This window comes from Ranitomeya imitator, chromosome 4, assembly GCF_032444005.1.
Source record: "Ranitomeya imitator isolate aRanImi1 chromosome 4, aRanImi1.pri, whole genome shotgun sequence".
Classification (NCBI taxonomy): Eukaryota; Metazoa; Chordata; class Amphibia; order Anura; family Dendrobatidae; genus Ranitomeya; species Ranitomeya imitator.
This window is the reverse complement of record NC_091285.1, coordinates 678,662,197-678,682,431: the sequence shown is the minus strand read 5'-3', so window position 1 is coordinate 678,682,431 and position 20,235 is coordinate 678,662,197. Positions and strand designations below refer to the sequence as shown.

General features: G+C 44.2%; 1 protein-coding gene across 2 annotated transcripts; it reads left to right on the top strand.

Annotated features, from left to right (window-relative positions):
- Positions 1-243: 243 nt before the first annotated feature.
- LOC138677310 (histidine N-acetyltransferase-like) lies at positions 244-19,623 on the top strand. 2 transcript variants are annotated; one of them, XM_069767346.1, is made up of 3 exons: positions 244-511; positions 17,862-18,086; positions 18,258-19,623. In XM_069767346.1, the coding sequence occupies exons 1-3, from the start codon at positions 329-331 to the stop codon at positions 18,867-18,869; spliced, it is 1,020 nt and encodes a 339-aa protein (XP_069623447.1). In that variant the 5' UTR covers positions 244-328; the 3' UTR covers positions 18,870-19,623. The 2 variants fall into 2 exon arrangements, with proteins under 2 accessions (XP_069623447.1, XP_069623446.1); XM_069767345.1 differs by lacking the exon at positions 244-511 and adding an exon at positions 13,325-13,980 and having other exon boundaries at positions 18,258-19,607.
- The last annotated feature ends 612 nt before the right edge of the window (positions 19,624-20,235 follow it).

Below are 20,235 nucleotides of genomic sequence, written 5' to 3'. Positions count from 1 at the left end.
ATTCAAGACTAAAACTCTTCCCATGAAAAACCAAGCTCTTGTACGGAGATGGAAATGGAAAATTACAAGATATGGTTCCTGCAAGAAAGGGAGCAAATCAAATGAAAAATGCAAAAATTAAAGTTTGCTCCATTGTGTAACCTCCAAGTATTTAATAAATAATCCATTAGGAATTCTGCATATTGTCTGCTCAGCGAAGACAGAATCCTCGAATCACATGGGCTTGCAGGTGCAGGCTACGTCTCTCTTGGTGAACTTTGCCTGGCTGTATAACATTCTTTTCTTTTCATCTGTTCAGCTTCTTCTCTCAGGATCCTGTGGTGACACCATGTCTGGTGAGACTTCATTTTCACAAATTGTTTTTGTACCTGCCTTGGCTGAAGATTATGAAGCAGTGATGTCCATCTCCAGAGGGATTTACAACGGAACGGACTACTTGCCTTTTAAGTATCACGCTTGGCTGAAGGACCCACAGAGAAGAATGTTTCTGGCCAAGTGTGAAGGAAAAGTGGTAAGTAAAGGGCAATAGAAAAATAGCAAATTTAGGGATCAGGCATGTCGAAACCCAACAAGCCAAATCCATTCCTTCTTCTCCTCGGCCATCAGTGAGAAGTTAAAGACCACCATACACAATAGTCAACTGGTCTCTACTATGAACATTTGGCACTGACTGGGCAAATATATTTTATGATAGATATACATTGAGATTTACATATAAGAACCTGTCAAGAGGCTTAAAAAGATTCTGGGGGTGACTATTTTTTAAAGTACGACCACTTTGATTTTTGGGTCCAAATTATTGGGTCCCATTTTTTTTTCTCAATGACTTGTTTATTTGACCAGTGCTCCTCACTGCCCTGGCTTCTCACATCCTAACAAATGTGGCAGTTTCGAAAAGTGAATTGTAGTCCCAGAACTTTCTTTGTCTAACAGGACTTATACCACAGACAGAATAGCAGGGGAAAGCGCTGCCGGCGCTCTACACCAACTCAATTATCCCCTCCCACGCCATGGTCAATAGCGACCGTAGAATATAAGTAGTATGACAGAGGGAGATTGCTCCCTCTGTCACTGCATCAGCTCCCACAATGTGATTTCAAAGAGCCAATATCGATATGGATATTTGCTATGGGAACAAGAGGTCTAACAAAAGCCTAATGTTCTGCCATAGATCAAGCCTTAATAAATCGTGTATAAGGCCTCATTCACACAGGAGTATTTTTGATCAGTATTAGATCCAAAACCAGGAGTGTCACCAAAACACAGAAGAGGTGTCCATGTTTTGTAGACCCAGGGCCCCATTAGTGGAAGAAATAGTATGCGGAATCGCTTAGCGAGTAGTGAGACTGTTTTTGCCTGACAGCCGCGACACATGCATCTACGGTGTCGGACACCTGATTATCGGGAGAGATCCATGTATCCGGGTTACCGAGGCAGATATTTGGGAAGCACTATAGCTATTTGGGTGAGCTCTTATCTGAAGCTATTCGATCAACCCTATTCACCCTGCCTCACAGAAAAATTAAATAAAAAATTATCAAAAAGTTTAAAAAAAAACTACATCTCATTATGCAAGAAAACAATCTCTAATATACCCATGTAATAAAAAATATATATTTTTGATATAACTTTATCATTTTTTTAAGTACGGTAGTTTTTTTGTGTGCTAAAGTAGGAAAAAATAAAAATGCTGTAAATTACATATCAGTGTAATTGTATTCACCCATACTCTAATATCATTATTTGTTCGACATAGTGAATGGTAAAAATAAAATAGCCAAAAAGTGTTCAAAAAGTCAAGTCGCGTGTACCCAAAAATATCAGTGAAATCTAGAGTTTGTCCTTCCAAAAATTATCCCTCAATGAAAAAAAAGTGGGTGTCAGAAAATGGTGTCCAAAAAAATGTTTTTCTATTTAAAGGGATGGTCTTATACCTCTAATGCCCTTTATAAATACCCAACTCAAAGCCCTAACCACTTTTGTAATTTATTTTATTATAAAATTTCCTATCTTTCTACCCATACATACCCATATTTTTTCTTCACTTCCTGTCACATTTTGTTTTGATCTTCCACATTTTTTCAGTCTCTGCCGCCCACATCTTCAGTGGCTACCACATTTCATCTGTCCATATGCTCACCTTCCGTGGCTACCCCCATACTTAATTTGTCCCCACCCTCACCTTCAGTGGCTCCCACCACACTTCATTTGTCTCACACCTGCAGTTGCTGCCACACTTCTTCTGTCCCTGCCGCCCACATCTTTACTGGCTGCCACCACATTTCATCTGTCCACATTCCCCACATCTTCGGTGATTGGCTTCACACTTCTTCTGTCCCATCTGCACCTTCAGTGGCTGCCATCACACTTCATCTGTCCCCACTCGCACCTTCAGTGGCTGCCTCCACACTTCTGTCTACTGCCCACATCTTCATTGGATGCCACCATACTTCATCTGTCCCCATTGCCCACATCTTCAGTGGCTGCCTCCACATTTCGTCTGTCCCTCCCAGCACCTTCAGTGGCTACCTCCACACTTCTTCTCTCCACATTGCCTACTTATTCAGTGGCTGCCTCCACACTTCATTTGTCACCACGTGCACCTTCTTTGGTTTCTTCCACATTTCATCTGTCCATGCCTGCACCTTTAGTAGCTGTCTCCACACTTCGTCTGTCCCTCCCAGCACCTTCAGTGGCTACCTCCACATTTCTTCTCTGCCCATTGCCCTCATATTCAGTGGCTGCCTCCACGCTTCATTTGTCACCACATGCGCCTTCATTGGTTTCTTCCACATTTCATCTGTCCATGCTTGCACCTTTAGTAGCTGCCTCCAATCTTCTGTCCCTACCACCCGCAGCTTCGGTCATTACCGCCTCAGTGGTAATACAAGCTGGGGTGAGCGACACCAGTGAAACCCCACCGCTTCTATCACCACCCTCAAAGGACAAGTTATAATTAGGTGGGACTAGTGCTGCTTCCTGATGATGATTTGTTTGAGGTCAGTGATGGAAACTGTGGGTCGGCGCTGGTGTCACTCACCCTACTTCTATCTCTGCACCCTGTTGACATATTATTTCAGGGCAAGAGATAGTGGTAACAGTGGTGGAAAGCCGTGAGGCATGCAGGCATGGGGACTCGAACATATTTTTCAAGCGGGCTGAAGACACCCGGTTAGCACACAATCGTACTTGGATAACACCTTATCCAAGCACATTCGCTGATCACTAATTATTACTTTGCAATTTTAACTAAGTATAATGACATATGCATCAGCAGTTTATCTCAATGACAAATTTATTTCAATGTTTTGGTCTTACATTTGTCTAATTTCCTGTGACGTAGTCATCAATAGTGGGTTGGCAGCGATATTTCAACACACGGCAACAGTTCCTTCATTAAAACAAATCCATCTCTGGTTTATTATATAATCATAAACCACTATGTCCGCACCTGAACATTACGGTACCGACAGACAGTCCATTTTTAGATGAGGTTACGTTCATACCTGACGCCTGTCAGTTCGCAATTCCCCAGGCTTTGCGTTACCTGCTTAACCGATACACAGGTTTGCTAGTCTGGATTCGTATGGGTCTTGTCAGCAGTTCGGATCCTCCGTGCTCCCTGGACTCTCAGGAGTTCCAGCCAGCTCCAGTCTCACACATGACCATCTCCTCATGTGGTGCAACCAGGAAACATATAGGACCTTCCTGACTTCACAGGAGCACACCCCATGGAAGGTATGTGGTTAACCAGTCCCACCCATCACTTTCTTGTTAACCCTTAAATCCAGCCCTTTACTAAAATACCGGTTTGTGAGACTACAAAGACCCAGCAATCTATCCTGGATTTAGATCACAGCAGACCTTTTTCCATGCGATACATACCTGTCTCTGAGAATAATTTCATTTGAATTGTTAGTGTGCAAAATTAGAACTAAGTCCATTGTTCTGAGCGTCGGTAGTGTGCTAAAATCAAATGACAATGGCATGAACAGTAGCAACTTGTAGAATTATAACTAAGCCCAATGTCATGCGCTGTGATGGTTGGTGAAAATAGAACTACAGTAAGTCCAATGCCGTGTAGTTGTGGTCTGCAAATCTCCAGATCTGACAAACATGGCATGCGCACTGAAGATATACTGTCATTATCGGACAGAGTTTGGGACCTACCGTATATACAATGGGTAGTTTGAATGGTGCAAGCAAAGGTATATCAGTGATGCGATTGGATGGTGCATTTAACCAATAGATAAGGATGTCATCAGTGATGTGCAGCGGCGCATGCGCGGATGCATCCTCAATAGGATCCGATTGGACAATAAGTATAACCAATGGATGTCAGTGCCTCTGATGACGCAGATGGCGTCTGACGCCGAAAACAGGGCCAGTAGCAACTTCTGAATGAAAATTCATCACGTCTATTTTGAATATCTTCTTAATTGCGAGAAACAGCAAGATTAATGAACAACTAGACAAAGCGCTAATTGAGATTACAAAATGTATTAATCAATTGGAATTCAGTAGACGAATCCTATTTGCAAAAAAATAAATTAGTATTTTAAAAGGGAAATTAAGGAGCAAAAATATCGGAAGCATATTAGAGATCTAAACGATTTCGAGACAGGACATGGGCACAAAGGATTAAAACTAGGAATATCAGACCTTATAATAACAGTTCACGTTATACTGATATTTCCGAAACTGACAATTCAGGGTCAGAAAGTATAGAGACTGCAAATCGAGTAGGAACTAAGAGAAAAAGTGGTCCTAAGAGAGATATTAAAACCCCTGCATGTAAATCATGGTTAAATATGAGAAAAAATGATTCAGGACAAAAAGTAGGATACATTACAATGTTAGATGGACAATTCTACTCTTATACCACGCAGTCAGCGTGACAATATGAGATCAATGGTTTTCGGTAATGGTACTACTCTACTGGTAAACAGCACCAATAGTACAGAAATAACAGCAATGAATGGGATCAGTGATCCAAATACTTCAATGATATTACAAACAACATTCTACAGCAACATATAACAAACAATATTCAGAATGATTTTATTACCCAGCCTACAACAATGACCACCATGACTCCTTTCTAGTGATGAGCGAACGTGCTCACCACTACTCGTTACTCGCCTGATTATCACTATGCTCGGTGTACTCGGCGAGCTGCGAGCATTTCCGGGATTATTCGGCGGTAACTGGTGTCTCCACCCAGCGTTTTTGGCGGACTTTAGAGACCCAATCACTGTGCAAGGATTGTCTGCCAGGCCATGAAACGCCGCAGCCATCTTTGTTGTGGTCGTGCAGTGATTGGCTGGGCCGTACAGCATCATCCCGAGTATAAGAGACCTGTCGCCGCCCTGCTCACCGCATTCTGTTCCGGATTCAGCGAGAGTAGGGAGAACTGCTGCCGAAATAGGGTCAGAATCGTGGTTTTTAGAGTTAGTGTAGGTCTGCAACTCTTAAATCCACAACTCCTGAAAAAACCAACAGTCCTTTTTAGGGCTAATTTGTGGGTCCCGATTTTGCCACTGTTTTTTCTGTCTGTTACTCAAATTATATACAGCACTATTTAGCCTAAAAAAATATAAAAAGGCCACATATTTGCTAGTGTTGTATTTCCGTGACAGCCCTCATATATCTGCGTGCTCCAAGTTTGGGCATTGTAGGCCGGAGGACCACTTTTTTTGCTGTCTGTTACTCTACTTATATACAGCACTATTTTGCATAAATTAACTTCACAAAAAAGCCCCCTAAATTGAATACAGTCTGTTAGGTCAGGCTGAAGCCTGCCTGGTGTTTGGGTTTGAAAAATCATAGATTTGCAGGCATTCTGATCAGATATTATTTTGCTACCAATAAATATATTTGTGTTGAGCATTTGAAATAGTTCAGTAGTCCATTTAAAAAGGGCAAGGCAAGGGGCAAGGGAAGTGGATGTGATGATGATGGTGCATGCAGAGGACGAGGCCATGGCCAAGGTGAAAGTGGGCAACAACAAAGACCCACATCTTCTCGCTCAACCTTCCTGTCCCAGTTTCTAGGGGACAGCAGCACACCACTATTGAAGCCAGAGCAGTGTGACACAGTTGTTGGTTGGATAGCGGATAATGCTTCCAGTAACTTAGCCACCACCACCACCACATTGTCTTCAACACGGTAAAGTCTGAGTAGCCGTGAGTGTAGACCGGATATTCCTCACCCTGATCCTCCTTCCTCTCACCATGCCAAGTGCCCTGAGAAAACTGATCCCACACTTGGACACTCTGAAGAGCTGTTCAGTTTTCCATTTCAAGATTCAGAACTCTCAGCCAATCAACTTGAAGTGGGGACAGATGAGATCGCATGTAGAGATGCCCAAAGCTTTGACCAGGCCCGGTCACGCGAAGGCAATGGTGGGAAAGTGTCAGAAGAGGTGGACGATGATGAGACACAATTGCCAGAAAGTCAGTAGGAGGAGCAGGGTGCAGATGTGGAAGACGAGGTGGTGGATGACTATGTGACTGACCCAACCTGGCAGGAGGACATGCAGAGCGAGGGCAGTAGCACACATGGGGAAGGAGACATATCACCCCAACAGGCAGGAAGAAGCAGTGTGGTGGCCACCGACAGAAGGCGTGCATCCGTTCCCCGTAACACTAACATGAGGGATGTTGCCATTCCAACTGTTAGATCTTCCCGAGCCTGGTTATTTTTTAAAGACTCTGCTGATAACCCCAAACAGGCCATTTGCAGCACCTGCCATGCCCGCATCAGCAGGGGTAGCAAAACAGCCAGCCTGACCACCACCAGCATGCTCAGGCACATGGCAGTAAAGCACCCGACTTTGTGGGCAGGCTCCAGGACCACTGCCTGAAGGTCACACCACTGCTTCTTCCACTGTTTTGCGTAGAAGCCAACCACCAATACACTGTGCATGTGAAGATGCCTATAGCCCTGCACCTGTTATGGCCCACAGTCAAGCAGCACCATCATCAAGCCCATCCATGTCCTTGACCCAGCACAGCCTTCAGTTGTCTATAACCCAGTCTTTGGAACGCAAGCGGAAATAACCAGCCAACGCCCCACAGGCCACAGTCTAAATTCTAATATTTCTCTGCTTGTGCTAGAAATGCTGCCTTTTAGGCTTGTTGAGATGGAAGCTTTCCGCAACCTGATGATGGCAGCCGTCCCAAGGTACTCAGTCCCCAGTCGCCACTATTTCTCCCGGTGTGCCGTACCGGCATTACACCAGCACGTGTCCCACAACATTACCTGTGCCATCATTCAACAATGTTGTTACAGGGAAAGTCCACCTAACCAGGGACACATGGACAAGTGCTTGTGGGCAGGAATGGTACATTTCACTGACGGCACACTGGGTTAACATAGTGGAAGCCGGGACCCAGTCGGACCTTGGGATGGAACACATCCTCCCTACGTCGAGGATTGCTGGGCCTACATCAATCAGGGTTGCCCCCACAGTCTACAGCTCCTGCACCTCCTCCTCTTCATCCTCCATCTCTGAAATCAACACATCAGTCAGAAGCTGGAAGCACTGCAGCACTGCCTCAGCCAAGCGGCAACAGGCTGTGCTGAAGCTAATTTGCATAGGTGACAAACCGCACAATGCAGAAGAGTTGTGGACAGCGCTGAAAGAGCAGTCAGATGTTTGAATGACACCGCTGAACCTACAGCCAGGCATGGTCGTGTGTGAAATTTTCGTTCTGGGGTTAATAATTTGGCCTTACAGGCAAGTCATTAACCTGCAAAGGATGTGCCTTAACATATTTCTCAGCAAAAAACTTTTTTTTTTGTTTTAGTGTGTTTTTGGTGGCACCGGGAAAAAAGGCATGAATCTTAGAAAAAATTGTTTAAAGCTGTAAACTACAAGTCAGGAATGCTTCCAGTGATGATCCCCATGATGTCCCTGTGTCATTTCAGCAGTGTTTCCATCATTTTCAGACTTTTTTAGACTTTAAAAGGACCCCCTGGATAAAAATACTAGGGTCTCCCATAGACTTATATTTGGCTCGTTGTTCTGGCCGAGTACCCGAGTATTCCAATCTGCTCAACCGGAACAACGAGCACCCGAGCATTTTAGTGCTCACTCATCACTACTCTTTTCCCAATATGTCACGAGTGAGTCATGTCCTCCTGGGAGATCTAGGGGTTGGAAGATCTGCGATTCACAAAACGTAGTGATCTTCTATTTAGCTTGTGTGTTTGTGTCCCATATTAAATGGATTTTGTTTCTTTAACAGGTTAACGACTATATGCTGATCAAAAACTCGCAGGTCCATTTCAGCTGCTTCTAATCAGGTCATTACCTCCCCATATAACCTGGGCCAGACCTAGCTCCTTGGAGATGCTATGTTGAATTGGAGGTCGTTGTCACCACTGTAGATTGTTGCTTGCTGTTTTTGGGTGTATGCTTTCCTCATTGTCCTACTCCCAATTGGTTGGTACATTCCTATCCTTTCCTATATACCTCTACCTTTGATGAGTGTTTGTATGACAGTTAGATGTATAGTCACTTTTGATGATCTGTCTAGTAAAAAATTTTAATTTCTGCCGAGATATTGACCTATTCTTTTAGCACATCCAGATTTGAGGGGTATTGTTGATGGATGTTGGGAGATTAACTTCCGCAGGGCAAAGAATTTATTGCCGAAAGAGTAGCTAGACCATTGAGTTGGCTTGAAAAACATCAGATTGGCTCGAACCCTTGTGGCACCTATCAGATTGGCTCGAACCCTTGTGGCACCTATCAGATTGGCTCGAACCCTTGAGGCACCTGTTCTTTCTGCAAATATTTACCTTGTAAAAAATAATGTATTAATCCTTTAGATAACCATAATTTTTATATTAGGCATCAGATTAACTGCAAATCCAAGGGAGTCATATACTGTACATAGCTAAATGTTCACGTGCAAAATTATACGTAGGGAAAACTATCCAAGAATTTAGGAGAATCTTGAAACACCTTAGTGCTATCAATACAGGAATTGACTCCCCATTTTCACGACATATGAGAAGGATTCCATGCTATAAAACCTATAGAACTGGAATTCTGGGGGAGTTTGAAAAATGCATTTGGGTCCAAGGAAAGGACATTTAGATCAAATCCTATTGCAGGAGGAAGCTAAGTGGATATATAGGCTACATTCTCATGTGTCATTTAGCTATAGTGCCTTCCTTTAAGGGGGCTGGAATTTGTGTCTCCGAAGATGCTGCATGATGACCCAGACGGCATCTGATGCCGAAAACAAGTATTGGCTACCACCTACTCATTCTCAGTATTGTCGCCTTTGAGGAGAAGGTGAGTATAGTTACTGTATGTTTATCCAATCACTAGATGCGTGAATTTCTTGATTAATTATCTTGATTTTGATTGGACAGTCTTGAAAAAAGCATCCAATTGGTTTGGATATCTGCCAATGTCAGAACGAAAACTTTATAAGCCCCGGCACTCCATTTATTTAGCTCATTCAACCCCCTGATGAAGCCTGGTTAGGTGAAACATGTCAGGGAGGATACGAGTTATTCTTAAATAGCTATAGTGGTCTTGTATATAATACTTATCATACATACCCCCACAGTGTGCTATACTAATCAATGGACTGCAACCATTAATTTCGATAATATACAATAGCCAATAGGGTAGTGTCACCTATAGTATAGGAACTTAAGAGAAATCAGAAATACAATGCAATACCTACCACTGTAGTCCTTTTAAACATTAGTTTTGACCACGTTTATTAACAAAAAAAAATAATAAAAGTAAATTTTTAATTGCAATCCCTTAAACTGGGTTTAGATACCCTCCTGCTAATGTGTTAATACGAATTTTCATCCCTAAAGGGTTTGTCAGATAACCTAGTTGGTTATTAATTGTCCATCTGAGAACATCCTATTTGAGGCTCTCGTCAAACGAAACGTCCCAGGAAGTAAAGAAGAAATCTAGAGAATAGCTGCATAGGGATTGATAGGAAATTTGATAATAAAGCTAATTACAAAAGTGTTTAGGGCTTAAAGGGAACTTGTCATCAGGTTTTCCAAGTATAAATGATCGTCACCACCTTTAATCCCTCGTTTACAGTAGTCGAGCATGATGCATATAAGTCCCTAAACCCCCTCTGCCTAGCCGAAAAAATACCTTTTATTGTCCCCCATATGGTCCAGTCCGAGGGGCATCGCTGGTCTTAGTTCGGAGCCTCCTTTCTCTTCGCAAGCGCCGTCCTCCAGCCCTGCTTCATGTGGATTTCCCGTCCTACATCGTCCATACAATGCCCTCAGTCGTGCTCCTGCACTGGTTTACTTCGCTCTGCCCTGCTTAAGGTAGAGGAAAGTCTTGTAATTTGCATGTGTCGGGAGAGGTCAAAGAGCACCGATGACCCACAAAGAAAGCCGGCACATGCGCAGAACAGTACTGTACTCAGCCATCAGCAGGGCAGAACGAAGTAAGGATGGGCAGGTCTGCGATTGGGGAATACTGTGTGGAAGGTGTAGGACGCGTCAACCACATGGAGCAAGAAGGAGAATGGTGATGAAGAGGAGAGAAGAAGCAGGACCAGAGACACCCATCGGACCAGACCGCACCGTGGCGGGGATTATAAAAGGTATTTTTTTGGGATCTGCAGAGGGGTTTCGGGACTTATATACATCTTGCTCGACTGCTGAAAAACAGGGATTAAAGGTAGTGGGAAAACCTGGTGACAAGCTTCCTTTTAAAGATGTATATTTACGAAGGGCTTCCTTCTGATACTGCTACAATACACTAATTGGCAACCTCAATGCCATGAAACCAGCCATAATATCTCTGTAATAGCCACAATGCTACCATGCCAACCCTAATGCCCTATAACAACAATGCCTTCATGACAGACTCATTGGCCTTATACTAGCCTCAATATCTCTATGACATCTACAATACTATGTTAAAAACCAAAATGCTCATTATACTAGCCACTTTTCCTTTATAAAGGGACAATGCACCCCACAGGACAACCAAACAAAAAGTCCCCATGCCACCCATAATACCGGCCAGCCTTACGAACCAACCACCCGTTCTATAAACCAGGCCCATTCTTCCCTCTCGTGGAGGTCTTCAAGATGAAAAGGACTGTTGGTGGAGCATAATAAGGAAAGCTCTACTTGCCATTGACTAATCAGTATTATGAGAGTCATCTTGGCACAGGGCAGCCAAACAAAAAGTCCCCATGCCACCCATAATACCGGCCAGCCTTACGAACCAACCACCCGATTCTATAAACCAGGCCCATTCTTGCCTCTCGTGGAGGTCTTCAAGATGAAAAGGACTGTTGGTGGAGCATAATAAGGTAAGCTCTACTTGCCATTGACTAATCAGTATCATGAGAGTCATCTTGGCACAGGGCAGCCAAATAAAAAGTCCCCATGCCACCCATAATACCGGCCAGCCTTACGAACCAACCACCCAATTCTATAAACCAGGCCCATTCTTGCCTCTCGTGGAGGTCTTCAAGATGAAAAGGACTGTTGGTGGAGCATAATAAGGTAAGCCCTACTTGCCATTGACTAATCAGTATCATGAGAGTCATCTTGGCAATACTCCACCCAATTTTCTTCTTTATCCAGATGCCTACAACATACTTAGCACCTCGAGAACACACCGCGAGTGCTCTTAACCCTCCATAGTTGAACCCTTTTTGGTTATCCCTTAGTTAGTAGCTTTCAGAGAGCATTTTCCCTTATCACAAGTAGTAATCCTTCCTAGCCACCTACTCGTAATTTAAAAGCCTTTCGCTTATTGTCCTTTTTTGCTAGACATTGATCATGGACTTTTTTTTTGTTCAATGACTGAGAGAGGAAGAACTGTGAAAAATAACGCAGAAAATAATCTACTTTCTTTGTCCATATCCATCAACCTTTAAGAAAGGACGTAAGCGTCTCCATGCGTCTCCATAGAGATAAATGATTTCCGCATCAGTTTCCATTTCTCCTTCATTCATCTGTCAAACTGGGAATGGTGGTGACACATAATAGACTCAATTGCGCTCTATCAAATATCAAGCATGGGGGGGTAGATCTAAACTATAGCAAACATGGAATTTGTAGCCCTTAAAGAACTATATTGAGGTCTATTTATTGTAAAAGTCTTTTTTTTTTTTTTTTACAAATCTTGGGGTTTTTCCCAACTGAAAAATTTGACAAAATTAACATTGCTGAATTAAGGTTCCACAAAGCCCCTAAGCAAAACATGTAGTGGGGGCTCATATTTTTTATTTTGCATCTGTTGGACGACCTTTATTTTTTCCAATCCTGTAGGAATTTAACTGCCTTGGTCAAAGATGTTGAGTGGTGTAGACCCCACAGATCCCTAAGTTTGTGACCCAGTCACCTCTATATTGTCCCACTGTGCCCAAACCTTACAGTTGACTGGAGACTGTTAGAAGCTACCAGCGTCGGACTGGCCATCTGGAAAATGCCAGAAGGGTCTGTCTGACCATGGTGAGCATTCTGTGCTATGCTATTAACAGAATTGGCCTATACTGTTAATAGTTACGATGGAGCACAGAGCCACCAACTCCGTCTCTTACCACAGCAGGCTCCCTTTTAGACCTCGACCTGATGGAGGCCGGCGCCTCACGGGTGTGATGTCGGTGGTGCGATTATGTCACTACATCTTGCCACCAGCATCCACTGCAAGACCAAATAGAAAAGCAGATGTAGGATGAGGTGTTTAGATTACGTAAGTAAAAGGTTTTTTTTATTTTTAGGGGGCTGAGGGGGACCTTCATACTATATAGGGTGCTGTGGGGTGGACCAATCATACTATATAAGGGGCTGTGAGGTGGACCATCATACAATATAGGGGGCTGTGAAGTGGACCATCATACTACAGTATATAGGGGGCTGTGAAGTGGACCATCATACTATATAGGAGGTGTAGGGTGGACCATCATACTATGTAAGGGGCAGTGGGGTGAACCATCATACTTTATAGGGGGCAGTGGGGTGGACCATCATACTATATAAGGTGCTGTGGGGTGAACCAATCATACTATATAGGGGACTGTGGGTGGACCATCACACTATATAGGGGGCAGTAGGGTGGACCATCATACTATATAAGGTGCTGTGGAGTGGACCATCATACTTTATAGGGGGCAGTGGGGTGGACCATCATATTATACAGGGGCAGTAGGGTGGACCATCATACTATATAAGGCGCTGTGGAGTGGACCATCATACCATATAGGGGGCTGTGGGTGGACCATCATACTTTATAGGGGGCAGTGGGGTGTTCTGGAGCGCCCCCAGACACAGGACCACAGGTTATTCGGTACCGGTCCTTTCTGTCTCAGTTCTGGGGTTGTCACGGTGGCTCGACCTGGTCCGTGACCCTGCTAAGGGGCATCCAATGAAAGGTGATAGGAGTCTGTCAAGGTTTCATGACGCCACCTGTGGTGTTCGGTCAGGGTGACCGACGCTGCTTGGGGTCCACTGGGGTGATGTGATGACAGCTAGATGGTGTAACTTCCCACAGGTGAAGTATGTCCCCAGGGCTTCCCAGTAAGGAGGATGGTGATGGTGTGAGGTGCAGACAATAACGAGGACACAGGGTTGCAGTCTCTTTACCTCTTTACTGAAGACTTCAGGATCCGCAATCCAGAGCACAGTTAACAGGGCTTTCTGAGACCGGCCGGTCCGATGGGCACATCCAGAGTTCTCTTTGCAGGAGGAAATCGTTGCCTACCACTAGCACCTGTGTGTTGTAGTGCTACCCTGCTGAGCATTCGGAATAGTCCTAACAACTTCTGTTCTCGTTCGTTTGTTCTAGTTCTTTCTAATTCTTTCTCTTTCGTTCCAGATGTTTCTAGTTTCTCGTCCCCCAGGTATGTTATGGCTAGGACGCACCCGTATGATGGGAAGGCTCGGCGCTCTTCCGGGACCCTAGAGACGCCCCTCTCCACGCGTTGCCCCCTATGTCTTCGTAGGAAATTTAAGGTAGACAGCCAACCTATAATTAACTGTCTTGCGGAGTTTGAAGTAAGGCATAGAGTCAGTTACTTCCTCGGTGTTCCGGCCACCGACTACGCGCCTCAGTAAGATGTTGCCGTTCTCCGGGCACGACTCCTACTGGCTCTCCTTTGTGCTTGATCTCGTTTACACTGTTCTACAATATCCTTCGCTTCGTGTCTCTTTCTTAGGATACCGCTGCGGGGTGTGCAGGCGCGGTTCCGTAACGTTCTATTCTGGTCGCTAGGTACCTGCTAGGTTCCCATGCCTGACAGGGACCCCCCTGAATCTTCTCCCTGCAACACCCCCTGCCACGGGATGTTGCCTGAATCCAACCCAGTCAGCTTCTGACTAACTTCCTATCCAACCCCTAGTTTTACCAGTGTGAGGAGTGGCCCAATAAATAAAGCCTTTTTCTCCGCCTAGTGGCCGGAGTGTTAAGTGTAATGTGTGCTGGTGATACCTGGTCAGAAGAACTCCTTTAGTGCCATCAGACGTACCATCACTTCCCTTAGCGGCAGAGCATCATACTGCAACGACCAGGTCTCTGGGGCGCTGCAGTTCCATCATACTATATAAGGTGCTGTGGAGTGGACCATCATACTTTATAGGGGCAGTGGGGTGAACCATCATACTTTATAGGGGGCAGTGGGGTGGACCATCATACTATATAAGGCGCTGTGGAGTGGATCATCATACTATATAGGGGCTGTTGAGTGGACCATCATACTATATAGGGGGCTGTGGGTGGACCATCATACTTTATAGAGGCAGAGGTGTGGACCATCATACTATATAAGGCGCTGTGGAGTGGACCATCATAATATATAGGGGGCTGTGGAGTGGACCATCATACTATATAGGGGGCTGTAGAGTGGACCATCATACTATATAGGGGGCAGTGGGGTTGACCATCATACTTTATAGGGGCAGAGGGGTGGACCATCATACTATATAAGGCGCTGTAGAGTGGACCATCATATTATATAGGGGCTGTGGTTGGACCATCATACTATATAGGGGCTGTGGGTGGACCATCATACCTTATAGGGGCAGTGGGGTGGACTATCATACTATATAGGGGGCTGTGGAGTCGACCATCATACTACATAAGGTGCTGTGGGTGGACCGTCATACTATATAGGGGGCTGTTGAGTGGACCATCATACTATATAGGGCGCTGTGGAGTGGACCATCATACTATGTAGGGGGCTGTGCGTGGACCATCATACTATATAGGGGGCTGTGGGTGGACCATCATACTACATTGGGGGCTGTGGTGTGGACCATCATACTATATAGGGGGCTGTGGGGTGGACCATCATACTATGTAGGGGGCTGTAGGTGGACCATCATACTATATAGGGGGCTGTGGGTGGACCATCATACTACATTGGGGGCTGTGGTGTGGACCATCATACTATATAGGGGATTGTGGGGTAGACCATCATACTATATAGGGGGTTATGGGGTGGACCAACGTACTATATAGGGGGCAGTGAGGTGGATCATTATACTATATAAGTTGCTGTGGATGGGGCCAGCATACTGTATAGGGGGTTGTGGAGGACCACCATACTGGAATGGGGCTATGTGTTGGAACCATTATATATATGGTGGGTTTTGGGGAGGATTATCATTCTGTATTGGGGCAGTGGAGGATCATCATGCTGTGGGGGATCATCAAACTGTGTGAGATGGCTATGTTGGATAATTATACTGTATGGGTGACCACCATACTGTGTGGGGTGGCTGTGGTGGACAATCGTAATGTGTGGGGTCGCTGTGGTGGACATTGTGTATACTGTGCGGGGTAGCTTTGCTGGACATTATACTGTATGGGGTAGCTGTGGAGGCCATCATAATATGTGGAGGTTTTTGGTGGCCATTATACTGTGTGGGGCGCTTTGGTAACAATCATACTGTATCAAGGTGTTATGGGGACCACATACTTTATATAGGGGCCTGTGGTGGACCTCATACTGTATATTGGGGGCAGTGGTGAATACTATGAGCTGTAGTGACCATATTGCTGTGTGGGCTTTATAGGGCAATCATACTATGTGGGGTCATCATTCTCTATGGGAGTCATAAAAGGGGTATCCTTGTGGGTGAGACCACTTATGGGCTTCAGTAGGGGCAAAATAATTGTGCAAGTGCCGCAATACATATCCCTCACCGTGTCTTAAAGAAGAATTCCTCCCATCAAAGTTTTTATCCTTCAGTTATTAATCAAGTGATGTCATAGACTTAATGGAAAAAAGAAGAATTAACTGGGTAGAAGGGCAAAATGAGCAATTGGAAGTATATAGTGCTATATAATATGATGACTTAAACATATTAAGAGGATAAAAATTTTCATGAGGGGAGTCAGGGCCGGCTCCAGGTTTTTTTGGGCCCCGGGGCAAAAGAGTCTGTGGGCCCCTTTAACACATACCACAATTCATGATGCACAAATACGGTTGAGAATTATAGGGATAGTACAGTGACAAAGATTTCACTTCTAACATTACATGAGTGATATCTATTATAAACTCTACAATAGCCCAGAAACCGGACAGAATAGTCCTCAATACAGTCTAATGAGCCACATATACTGCTCCATACAGAATAATGAACCCCATATATTACTCCATACAGTATTATGGGCACTATATATTGCTCCATACAGAATAATGAGCCCCATATATTACTCCATTCAGAATAATGAGCCCCATATATTACTCCATTCAGAATAATGAGCCCCTTGTATTGCTCCATACAGAATAATGAGCCCCATATACTGCTCCATACAGTATAATGAGCCCCATACATTGCTCCTTACAGGATAATGAGCCCAATATAATGTTCCATACAGAATAGGCCCCATATAATGGTCCAGTATATGATGAGCCCCATATAACGCTCCATACAGTATATGATGTGCCCCATATAATGCTCCATACATAATGGGCCCTATATAATGCTCCAGTATATGAAGGGCCCCATAAAATTCTCCATATAGAATGGGCACAATATAATGTTCCAGTATGCGATGGGCCCCATATATTGCTTCAAACATTAAAACTAAATATGAAACACTCACCTCTCCTCGCTGACCGCAGGTCCGGACTCCTCAGCGTCGCTGTCTTCCAGCTCTCTGCACTGTGACTGTTGAGGAGGAGGCACAGGGGAGCATTATTATGAGGGGGCATAGAGGGATGTTATTTCTATAAGGAGGCACAGCATTATTACTATGAAAAAGTACAGAGGGAACATTATTACTGTTATTTTGTGGGGCACAATAGGAGGGTACTATTACTTTATGGGGCAAAGAAGGGGCATTATCGGTGTGTAGTGCATTGTTAATAGCACTATATGGTTTATAGAATTTGAGGAGGGTCCTGGAGAAGCAGTAAGTAAAGGAGGTCTGTGTGTTACATTTTACAGGGATGACTTATAAATGGAAGAAGAGGTAATGGCGGTCTGGGCCAAATGGAAAAGAAAAGGGAAAATGAATGACAACAATCAGTGAGAACAACACTAGTGCGCACCTGCACCGCACACTGACATTACCATTACATGGTCTCTGTATGGTGGTGATATCAGTCTTAGTACAGGGGTTTTGGTGAAAGGTTCTCCAGACTTGAAGTTAAAGTCTACAGTCACTGTATGTGCAGTATCATTATTATTCAGTCTTATGTAGGGATATTATTGGTATTATTAGGAATATTAGTCTTGTAGTAAATCTTGATTTTCCCAGGTAAAGTTATTTTAGTAATAGATAACCCCTGTGTGCTTTCAATGCCAGGGCTACATTTCAGTCCCAGTCCGTCCCTGGAAGCTACTTTAAGTTCATCTTGTTCTTCTTCCCCATCATGGATTGTCAGGTGGGCTTCGAATCCTTCATATTGGTTGATGATGGAACTACTGCAGTGCTGCAAGGTCTTCGAGTAGCTCCGTGGATGAGAGGACAAGGTGTGGCTGGATTAATTGAGAGGTTTTGTTTGGCTAATCTACATTCAGACCACCCAGAGGTTAAAAGAGTCCGACTAACCCGAGGAGAGAATCCACCGGCTGCCATGCTGAAGAAATACAAAGTGATCAACTCGAAGGTGAATTCTGTTTGTCTCCTTTGGTCTCTTCATCTTCCCTTCTTTTCCTGTGGCCTCCTTACTTTCCACACATTCTCCCGATTACACATTTCTGACCTGTTATACCTATTTACTGCACTTCACATATTAAAATTTTGTCTACTCTCCTATGTTCCTTATGTCCCCCACTAGGCGGTGTTACCATTACTCCTTCCCGCTGACCAGTTGAAAACCGCATTGACGTTACTGGAGTCTCGAGTGAGCAATGTTGACAGATCAAAAAAGCTAAATGTTCTGGGAGAAGAGGAAATTCTCAAATTCTTTGAGGAGTCTAAGACAAGGGAAGAATTGCTTCCTGGTGGACTCCTAGTTCAAGGCTGGCTCCCTCTTACCACTCATAAGTCCAACCTACATCTTCTACTGAATAGAAAAATTGTCTGGATGTATTCACATCCTGTGGAATCTAGTGACTCAGAATCTTCTTCCGAGATTTCAACTAGCTGTAGTGGCACCCAAGCGTATCTGGAAAGGTTTCTTAGCCTTGGTACCCCTCCATTTCCAGTGCCCTTTGCAGAGGGAATTCACCGCCTAGATATTGACATGTTTGGAAATGACCCATCTTGTGCCAAGGTCCATATCTTACAGCAGATGAAGGTAGCAGTACAAGCACTGCCTCCAGGGAGCGGTATGATCTGTGTCCTATATGTTGAAGAGAGTCTCCGGGCTGAGATTGAACAACTGTGTGAAGGGTTGACTCCATTCCACATTGCGAGGGAACAGATGATATTGGAAATGGAGACCTAAGGTTGTTTGGGTTCTACTTACGTGCCTTAGTAAGGTCATATTTCAATGTAACATAGTAACATAGTTAGTAAGGCCGAAAAAAGACATTTATCCATCCAGTTCAGCCTATATTCCATCATAATAAATCCCCAGATCTACGTCCTTCTACAGAACCTAATAATTGTATGATACAATATTGTTCTGCTCCAGGAAGACATCCAGGCCTCTCTTGAACCCCTCGACTGAGTTCGCCATCACCACCTCCTCAGGCAAGCAATTCCAGATTCTCACCGCCCTAACAGTAAAGAATCCTCTTCTATGTTGGTGGAAAAACCTTCTCTCCTCCAGACACAAAGAATGCCCCCTTGTGCCCGTCACCTTCCTTGGTATAAACAGATCCTCAGCAAGATATTTGTATTGTCCCCTTATATACTTATACATGGTTATTAGATCGCCCCTCAGTCGTCTTTTTTCTAGACTAAATAATCCTAATTTCGCTAATCTATCTGGGTATTGTAGTTCTCCCATCCCCTTTATTAATTTTGTTGCCCTCCTTTGAACTCGCTCTAGTTCCATTATATCCTTCCTGAGCACCGGTGCCCAAAACTGGACACAGTACTCCATGTGCGGTCTAACTAGGGATTTGTACAGAAGCAGTATAATGCTCTCATCATGTCTGGCTTCTTTTATAATGAAAAATATCTGTCAATGGATCCAATTAATATCTATACTCTAGCTATTATAATTAAATACTGTAATAAATGCTATGGAAATTATTTCTATGAATCTGTTTTCCAAGAGTTCCAAAGTAAAAACAGAAGATACACTATGGAGAAAAGTACTGTGCCCTTTCCATTTACAGACCTCCCATTTTACATCCACAGACAATAATATGGAGTTGCCCCACTATAGATATACCAGCTCCCGCTTTTCTTCTGGGAAAGCTTTCTTCAAGATTTGATCATTCATTCAGAAAAGTATTTGCGAGGTCAGACACTGGTGTTGCGGAGAAGCTGGGCTCATAATCTCCAGTCTAGTTCATCCCTGTGGTGTTGGATGCAACTAAGGCCTGGTAATGTTCTTTCCCCTCCGAGTTTGTATGAACCTTGTGCACTGGGCAGAATTATGGATAACAGAAAAGGTCCTTCCCGAAACCGTTCCCACAAAGCTGGAAGCTACAGTGGTGGTGGCTTTACATCACCCCATCGGATGCTCAGCATTATGCTGGAGATGTACGGCTGCATGTAGCTGCTCGGCCTTCAAGCTCCCCGACAGGGGTGCAGTGTTTGTGCTAATACCAGAAGAGCTCTGGACTCTGTAGTTATGTATCAACAAAGAGTTGGTGACTTTTCTGGTGTCTGTTCCTCAGTACTCAGACCCCCGATCT